Source organism: Bombina bombina, chromosome 3, assembly GCF_027579735.1.
Source record: "Bombina bombina isolate aBomBom1 chromosome 3, aBomBom1.pri, whole genome shotgun sequence".
In the NCBI taxonomy this organism is placed as follows: domain Eukaryota; kingdom Metazoa; phylum Chordata; class Amphibia; order Anura; family Bombinatoridae; genus Bombina; species Bombina bombina.
In genome coordinates, this window is record NC_069501.1 from 168,891,723 (window position 1) to 168,902,210 (window position 10,488).

General features: G+C 33.1%; 1 protein-coding gene across 1 annotated transcript; it reads right to left on the minus strand.

The window, feature by feature from the left end:
- Window positions 1–773: 773 nt before the first annotated feature.
- LOC128652260 (histone H2A, sperm-like) lies at window positions 774–3,658 on the minus strand. The gene is made up of 3 exons (XM_053705196.1): window positions 3,610–3,658; window positions 1,250–1,326; window positions 774–1,034 (listed from the first exon to the last, which is right to left on the minus strand). The coding sequence occupies exons 1-3, from the start codon at window positions 3,656–3,658 to the stop codon at window positions 774–776; spliced, it is 387 nt and encodes a 128-aa protein (XP_053561171.1).
- Window positions 3,659–10,488: the final 6,830 nt, after the last annotated feature.

The following is a 10,488-nucleotide window of genomic DNA, read 5'->3' on the forward strand; positions in this document are numbered from 1 at the left end:
TTTAACCACTTCAATGTTAGACTAAATAGCTCTCTACTCCAAAATATTTGTATCAATCCCATCATGGATCCATCTTAATTCTAACTAAAGATTGTAACCCTTCCTGTCTGGTTGAATTCTGGCATTACTAACTTCCACTGAAGTTCCTCACAAAGGAAAGGCTTATTAATGATCATGTTGTTCATTCACTAACTGAATGCCATTTAATTAATTTTCATCCAGAAGATAAAATATAATTGTTAAAACTCATATCTTCATAAGGTCCAATATCTCAGTTTATTTTTTTTTTAGAATTATAAATCAAGAAATAGGTATGGGTATATGGAAATATATTTAAAGTATAAATGCCATTTATAAGTCTTTATTTAATAAAAAAATAAAAAAAGTTTCAATCAAACTTTACCTTAATTCCCATATGTAAAGGAACCAATTGTTAATTCTGTGCAGTCCAGATAAGACTTTTAGACTAACAGGATTAACTTTAGATTACATGATTAACTTATTAAGTCACATATTTCTTTATTTAATTAATAGTTTGGAGTGATGATGAATATTGAAGCAATGAAGAGGGCAATAACCAACAATATATATATATATATCTATATATATATATATATATATTTATAAAATGTTTTTTATTTATTAATTATTATTTTTTTTCAATATAATTTTTTTTTATTAAGATATTAAACAAACACAAAGTACACTGATAAAAGATGTCCCTCAAAAGAGAAAATCCCTAAAGTGTGTTTTCTGTTCGAATTTTAAAAGTCCTAAGATTCAGCAGCTTTAGGTTCTTGTGATGAGGAGCCTTTAAATGTTTTCTTTGGTATAAGCTGGGCAAGGAAATTTGGCAAGGTGACCCCATCAAACAGCTTAGCCAGTACCTCAACATTTCTGACTGCCAGCTGGATGTGACTGGCATTTCCTGCCAGCTCTAAGACCTCAGTGCAGAGATATTCCAGAGTAGCTTTGAGGTAGATAGAAGATCCAGACCCAATCTGCTGTGCATAGTTTCCCTTCCTTAGCAGTTTCTAAAAATGTTGAACTGGGAACTGGAGTCCTTTCTTAGCATATCTGGATGTCTTGCCAACTACAGGATTGGGGACTTTATTTCCATGACCAGACATGTTGAAAGCATAAAGGAAATAAGTTAGTTGAAACTCCTGTAATCTTGCAGATGAACATATGTAGCATGACAGCTACCAAACAGTTGTTTCCGGGACTTACCTAAGTAACCCACACTCACCCCGTTGTTGGTACTGCTTATGGCTGCCGTGGCTTGCTTACACGCCGTCTGGAGAAATCCTCTCAGCTTCCGGGTACCTGTGTCAAAACAGACCGAGGACTTACTCGGTGAGCGTATCACTCCTATCTTCTGGATCAGCTGTGTACCAGATATGGTGGCGCGGCCCCCGGCTCCAAACTTCGCTCTGCTTGGTTGTAGGCATTGACGTCAGCAGTGACGTATTGCAGTCATCCGTGAAGGGGGCGGAGTTATCTTCACCCGGGGTTACAACACCTCAATAGGGACAGCCGGATCCACGACTGGTGTTATTCAATAGAAAAAAAGACAAGTATAGGATCCAGGGTAGAAAAACTAAAACTGTAATTTATTGACAAAATTAAAAAGCCAAAGTTTAGTCTGAAGACAGTGCAAGGACAAAAACAAACGGTGTATAAGCGTGACACCAACGGCTTACATGTTTCGGCACTCGGCCGTAATCATACCCTAGGGCTATGATTACGGTCGAATGCCGAAACATGTAAGCCGTTGGTGTCATGCTTATACAACGTTTGTCTTTGTTTTTGTCCTTGCACTGTCTTCAGCCTAAACTTTGGCTTTTTAATTTTGCGAATAAATTACAGTTTTATTTTTTCTACCCTGGATCCTATGTTGAAACACTGAGAAGTTGCTCAACAAATCAACTACAACATAAACTGGGATACCGAACAAGGGATATATTACATTCCAATAGAAATATATTAACAGTGTATCTTGATTCTTACAAATGGCTGTGCACTTTTTCATATACCACTATATGAGCATAGCAAAATATGATGGTGTATTGTAATAAATACTAATTATTACAAAAACACATGACTGGATAATAGTAATAATAAATAATCATAATAATCATATTCATCATTTAACTTGTATGAAAATGTTTTATCACTGTAAGATATAGAAATCTTTCAATTGAGCTTGTTTACATATTTGAATTCAGTTGGATTGCTGGCAGTCTGTCTTTTTTTCTGGCAGAACACTGAAGTTGCGTTAATGAAGCTCCCTTTTTGGAGAGTCAAGTGCAGCCCCCTAGGGATCGGTGATGAAGTTAATCACAAACATTATGCACATGCAATTATTGAATAGTTTTATATCCCCAGCAGATGCAAAAAAAATGAATCTCAGAATTTTTTTTAATAATGAATCTACATATTTTAAAGGAACGAACAGATTTTTTTTTAATGACTTGCATGTTTGAGGTGTACATAAACAGAAAAGGCACCAGGGCATTTAATATAAAGCAAGAAGTACACGTATTTAGTAAATGCATTAGTCACTGTAGTTCAGAGGCTTATCTTTCTAATGTACACAATGCAAATAAAAGTTCCTTTTAGGTGATGGAGGAGTCTCCCTTGGGCTCTCACACCAGTAGCAACTCTTTAGCAGAAAGGAAGTCCATTATCTTCAGAAATACATCCAAACAGAATTTAAAAAATACACAAACATTACAGCAGCTTCATAATAAGGTGGTTAACTTTGGTGCCAAGTTAGGTTAAAGGGACAGTTTACTTGAAAATTGTTATTATTTAAAAAGATAGATAATCCCTTTATTACCTATTCCTCAGTTTTGAATAACCAACACTGTTATATTAATATACCTTTTACCTCTATAATCACCTGTATCTAAGCACCTGCAGACTGCTCCATATCTCAGTGCTTTTTTTAAAGGGACAGTCTACACCATAATTTGTATTGTTTTACAAGATAATCCCTTTATTACCCATTCCCTAGTTTTACATAATCAACACAGTTATATTAATACCTTTTTTGCCTCTGTGATTACCTTGTATCTAAGCCTCTGCACACTGCCTCCTTATTTCAGTTCTTTTGACAGATTTGCATTTTAGCCAATCAGTGCTGATTCCTAGGTAACTCCACGTGTGCGAGTACAATGTTATCTATATGACACACATTAACTAAACCCTCTAGTGGTAAAAAACGGTCAAAATGCATTCAGATAAGAGGCGGCCTTCAAGGTCCAAGAAATTAGACTTTCAACTAAGAATACCAAGAAAACAAAGCACAACTGGTGCTAAAAGTAAATTGGAAAGTTGTTTAAAATTATATGCCCTATCTGAATCATGAAAGTTTTTTTGGACTAGACTGTCCCTTTAAGCTTTTTATAATCTTGCCTTTTAGCCAATTAGTGCTGGTTCGTGTTATTGTTTAAAATGATAGATAATCCCTTTATTAGCTACTCCTCAGTTTTGCATAGCCAACACTATTATATTAATATACATTTTACCTCTATGATTAACTGTATCTAAACCCCTGCAGACTGCCCATATTTTAGTGCTTTTTTAAGCTTTTTATAATCTTACCTTTTAGCCAATTAGTGCTGGTTCTTGGGAATTCATTATCATTTTCCATGAGAGTGAGCACAATGCTAACTATATGGCAATTTTACCAAGAGAGGATGGCGCTAAAAAAGCTATTCATTCCCCAAAATAAACATATATGATAATACAATTGACTTGAAAAATAACAATGATTTAATAATACAATTTATCTTATAAAAATTGGATGCATCTGTATTAAGCATATAAGTGCCCAATATAAAACATATAAAATAATAGGATAATCGTATCCTTTATAAACGTTAAAAGTCTCTGCTTGATAAATGTAACAAGTATCTCCTTGAAGACTGACACAAAATCAATATTATTGGCAGTCTTGTTATACACTGTATCAGTGTTTCAGACAGACAGTGGTTCCGTCCTTACTCACTCTGATTAGAATCAGAAAGGTTCGTTGGTGTTTCGTCATAAGGTTGAATCACTTGACAGGTTTTGACCAATTGTGAGATCGTTATGTCATCCAATGAAGTTGATGTGTATAGATTTGAATCTTGGGTGAAATGCTGTATAATTAACAGAATATATGAACAAACTAGCGTTTTAATAGTTAAAAGTGTCCATGCAGTGTTACCGATCTTGCTAGTAGTAAGTAGCTGGGAATTATACTAAAGCAATATCTTGTCAGTATACACTTGAGATATATAGTTAACCAGAAACTTAGTACACCTGCTGGATTATTGGCAAAACGGTAGTATTTGTTCTTCTGGTGGTCAGAAAAAGGAGATTCATTCCAAAAAACCTCAGTTTCTCTAGATTCGATCTGTGTTGAATTATGTGTATTTAACACACAGAATTAGTCCTTTAGCAGCTTCTACGTGTTTCAGCCCTTGGGCCTTTATCAAGATGTCTGAAGGTTTATTTGTCTGGCCTTATATACCGGATGTCTTTGTTTTCATTAACCCTTAATTAGTTTCCAGGTGATTTCAGTTGTGTTTTTAATTAAAGAGGTAATGATAGTGGATATATTCTCTCTATGTAAATAAACAGTTTATAAAAAATACAATATTTACTAGGATGGTATAATGAAATCAATCATTTGAATAAATACTGTGTGGATAGTTTTATAATATCTTAACATAGAAAAGATTAGATCCTCATTTACAATACATTCCTATCTCTTAATAATAAAAGCAGAACATAAGAGGTCTAGTAGTGGAAAATTATAAAAATAGATATACTTATAAATATCTTACATGTTGATAAAAATATATTGATGCCGATTTATCAAGCTCTGTATGGAGTTTGATGCCCCTTGTTTCCGGCGAGCGTTCAGGCTCGCCGGAAACAGAAAATATGAAGCAGCGGTCTAAAGACCACTGCTCCATAACTTGTCCGCCTGCTCTGAGGCCGCGGTAAGAAATCAACCCAATCAAATACGATCAGGTTGGTTGACACCCCCTGCTAGCGGCCGATTGCCCGCGAATCTGAAGAATCTGCAGGGTGCGGCATTGCACCAGCAGTTCACAAGAACTGCTGGTGCAATGATAAATGCTGACAGTGTATGCTGTCGACATTTATCGATGTGCAGCGGACACGATACGCTACATCAGATAATGTCCGCTCGCACTATGTTAAATATACCCCATCAACTAAGTAAAATAAAATCACCATTGTTGGAATTGTTTATAAAAGATCTTAACTGTAATACCTTTGGATTAACATTTACCCACAAATGGAATAAAACTAAAATTAGACGTTGAATTAGAAATTATCAACAAAGAAACCGTGATACAGTGTATATCAAGACTGCCAATAATACTGAATTTGTTTCATTCTTCAAGGAGAGACTCGTTACATTTATCAAGGAGAGACTTTTAATAATATCCTATTATTTTATATGTTTTATTTTGTGCACTTATATGCTTAATACGGATGCATCTGATTTTTATAAACTGAATTGTATTATTAAACCATTTTTATTTGTCAAGTCAAATGTATTATCATATATGTTTAGTTTGGGAAATGAATAGCTTTTTAAGAGCCATCCTCTCTTGGTAAAATTGTCTTTAACTTTATCTACTGGTTAGGACATCTAGTAGATTTTTGAGGATTGAGCATTATTCGCACCAAAGGAACTAGGTATTTGTGTGTATTGCTAACTATATGGCACACATGAACAAGTACTGTAGTAGTACTGGCTGTAGTACTGGCTGTAGTGCAAGATTATAAAAATCTGGGGAAAAAAACATTGAGATAAGGGGAGGCCTGCAGGGGCTCAGAAGTAGGCAATCTTAAAGGTTATAAAGTATATTAAAATAACAATATTGGTTATGCAAAGCTGGTTAATTGCTGGTAAAGACGTTATTTGTCTTTTTTAAACCATAAAATAGATCAAGTAGATTGTCACTTTGAGTGTTAGAGTTTGATTTAGTTGCTATTTAGTTTTTTTAAGTGATAGCGTTAAAGGGAGAGTAGACACATTAAGATTTTATTATAAAATGTTAACTGAGAATTTGGAACTTTTATTTTTACATCAGTATGTCCTAACAATAATTTTCATATTCCTTAAGAATGATTCTTCATAAAAAGGACTATTAAATACAGTAGCGTTTTATAATGGCGTAATAAAAATACACAATTTCCTCCATTTTCCAGTTCCTGTATCATGTGACTATCAAGAGCCAATCACAGACTCATATATGTATACACTGTGAACATTCTCAGTACGTAGGTGGTGTCTCTGAAAGATATATAATGACTGTGCACAATTTGATAATGGAAGTAAATTGGGAGGTGTTTTTTGTTTGTTTTGTTTTTTTAAACTGCATATGGTATCTGACTCATGAAAGTTTCATTTTGATTTTAGTGTCACTGCACTCATTTTTATTTTTTTTATTAACTCAAAAAACCATGTTCCCACTAGTGAAACAATGAGCTGAGCAGTATTTGTGGCAGTGTAAACATAGCAAGTAGTTCCTTGTGAGTTGTTTAGTGGTGATTGTTGCAAAATCTTGTCATAGAGTTTGAAAGAGGAGATTGCCCTGCATTTTATTTCCAATGACTAGACTTCATGTTCTGACCAATAGGGAGGTAGTTCAGCAGTTCAAGTTGAACATGAAATTCGTCATGATATTTTACAATGAGTAATTTGTATTTTTTGTGCTAATGCTATGCTAAGTTATATAGTTATGATTCTCAATGCTAATATGTATAATCAGATTGTGAAAGAAAATACATAAAGAAGAGACATTGTTTTGCACTATAAACCTTAATGGTACCTATTATTTACCTATACTTAAAGGGACAGTCTACTCAAAACTAAACTTTCATGATTCAGATAGGGCATGCAATTTTAAACAACTTTCCAATTTACTTTTATCATCAAATTTGCTTTGTTCCCTTGGTGGTATTTTTGAAAAGCTAAACCTAGCTAGGCTCAAACTGATTTCTAAACAGTTGAAACCCGCCTCCTAGCTCAGAGCATTTTAAAAGTTTTTCACAGTTAGACTGTGCTAGTTCACATGTGTCATATAGATAACATTGTGCTCACTCCCGTGAAGTTATTTAGGAGTCTTCACTGATTGACTACACTGCATGTCTGTCAAAGGCACTTAGATAAGGAGGCTGTCTGCAAAGGCTTAGATACAAGGTAATCACAGAAGTAAAAAGTATATTAATATAACTGTGTTGGTTATGCAAAAACGGGGAATGGGTAATAAAGGGATGATCTATCTTTTTAAATAAGAAAAAATTTGGTGTAGACTGTCCCTTTAACTGCACAATATTTCTGTTTAATGACAGTTGATACGGTTTATCCAGCTTATTATATTTCAAATTAAGGTTTCAATTATGTACCTTAAGTCTATTATACATAGAGATATCTTAGAACAGATCATAATTGTCCATTATCTGTTTGTGTTTATTCTACTCTGTATTTGATTTCCACAAAATCTATCTGTCCTATCTATCTATCTATCTATCTATCTATCTATCTATCTATCTATATATCTATCTATCTATCTATCTATCTATCTCACTGGTTTTCAAACCTATCCTCAGACCTCCCCAACAGGTCAGGTTTTCAGGATTACCTAGGATGAGAGCGGATCAATACCCATGTTTACTAATCAGCTGATTGTTTCAACTGTGCTCTAGTTCAGTTTTCCACAAAATGTGGCCTGTTATGGAGGCCTGAGAACAGGTTTTAAAACCAGTGATCTATATCTATATGCCTGTCTATCTGTGTCTGTCTATTGTATTCCATTAACACTTCATTTCTTTTTGAACATCATTAATATTTCATTGATAGCTTTCAGATTAATTATATTCAGTTATGATTCAGCTGAGCCTAATGAATTTACAATTGCTATTTTAATTTGAATTTTATTACGTTAGTTGAACCTATATACAACTAAAATCATTTCTTTTTTCTTTTTCAGGTAAGCAAATAACACCTTTCAATATGTTATGACATCAATATGGAAATACAATAAAGGTATCTGGGTAAATACATTTATGTCAGTCTTTTATTTTTGCGTGGCAAAATACTTCATGTTTATGTTTAAAAGCATTTCTTTGTTTTCAAAGGTAAACAAAATACATTTAAGAATAAAATATTTTATTACATTTTGGACACATTTTATTTCTTATTCATATACAAGACAACAATAGGTTTTGCTAGTATTGCTCAATGTGCATGAAAGTGTTTGTCATTTAAGAGGTACAAATAACAATTTAAATAATTTACAGACACTAAAGATTGCCAGATATATTAATTCATTTAGAGAATTATGGGTATATTTATCAAGGTATTTTTAAAATTAAAGGGACAGTGCACTGTCAAATTTCTATTCAATGACTTGTCATACCAGCTGTATGGGATATTGCTCCCTTATTATTGTTTATATGAAATAATTGTTTTTGCTGTTCCACGCCAGTTTCACGCCAGTAATGTAAACATGAATTTGACATGTGCAATACAATTCAGTGTGAACGCTGAGGAAAATTGTATATTTTGTAGCACTCTATATCCACTTAACCACTAATAGGCTCACAAACATAATTAAAATATAACTTTTATTACCATTGTTTAAACATGGGAGAAAATCAAGTTAAAATAATCAGTGGAAAGTATTTTGCTCAATTAAACAGAGTGCTACACAGTATACACTTTTCTTTCAATGTTTGCACTGAGTTTTATTGTAATTGCCAATTATACAGCACCAGTCTCCTAACATTAAGACAAATAATAACCATAGTAAAAATAATAGTAATAATGTTAATAACTAGAAATATACTAATGGATTACAAATATTATTATTGGGGATTTCAATTAGTTTGCCATTGATTTATTTTTTTCTTTCCTGGATGAATTTGACATGTGTTTACAGATTTTAGGGATTTCTTCCTGTATTCCCATTCTGGGTTGAAATATATGTACACATTTAACAAATAGCTGGCAGAAAAGTTAATATCCAGAGAAACTGTCTACCATGTTTTAGGGCTTGTGTGGGGGTACTCCCTACATATAAGATATCACAAGCCAATGCTTTCTCTGAACCACAAAGGCTCTCATGTTGCAACCCATGTTAGCTTGATTAACAGAGCCCAGATTTTTGGGGGCATGCAGTTTGTTAAATAAGTTGCTAGGGTCATGCATCTGTTTTGTAGTCTCATTTTATGAACATGCAGTTTTTTTTAAATCGGTTGCTAGGGATGCTTTGGAGGGAAAGATAAGTATCTTATTAAATTAATGGATAACACCTTCACAAAAAAGTTATTTTTTTAATAGTTAAAGGGACACTGAACCCAAACATTTTATTTTGTGATTCAGATAGAGCATGCAATTTTAAGCCACTTTCTAATTTACTCCTATTATCAATGTTTCTTCGTTCTCTTGCTATCTTTATATGAAAAATAAGGCATCTAAGCTTTTTTCTTGGTTCAGAACTCTGGACAGCAGTTTTTTATTGGTGGATGAATTTATCCACCAATCAGCAAGGACAACCTAGGTTGTTCACCAAAAATGGGCCGGCATCTAAACTTACATTCTTGCATTTCAATTAAAGATACCAATAGAATAAAGAACATTTGATAATAGGAGTAAATTAGAAAGTTGCTTAAAATGTCATGCTCTATCTGAATCACAAAAGAAAAAAATTGGGTTCAGTGTCCCTTAAACCTCGTATCTTGTTTTATATTACACCAGTCACTGCCAGAGGCATAGGGTAGTGAGACTCTATTATATTATTGAATGTGGTTATGAAAAAAAATAATCTTAGAAGAAGAATGCCCTAGATAATAATTGGTACTTGACATATATTAAAATGAATGGTACAAAGGAAATTATAGAAAAAAAAACAAGTTTTCCAGGCAGTAACATGTATAGGAATTTGTTTTTCTTCTTATCCTCATATGAGAAAGTTATTAACAATGAGAATGTATCTGTGGTTCTGACATCATTATGCCACTTGTTGGCTTTGGAATACTTGAAGGAGAATTTATTAACTCATGTATGATCCATTAAATTCACTATCCACTTCACAAACTCTTATGTATACATTTTCATATTTATGAAAGTGCGATGTCTATAATAAACACATACTCATATGTCAAGAACGGTTTTAGTTTCCCATTCAACAATCTATTTCATTTGATTACTCCCTTTATACTTTCAAATGGTTTTCATCTTTCTGGATGCAGAACTAATTTTAAGGATCTGTGGATAGGTCAATAACAGAACACAACTGCTTTTAACAAAATATATAATATTATTCTTTTTTTTATGTATAAAAGTACCTTATATACCGAAAATGTAACATTTTTAATTTGTTTTATAACATAGGTTGTAGGTACATTATGTTAAATAACTATGCAAGGGTGACAATTTTGTATGCAGAAGAA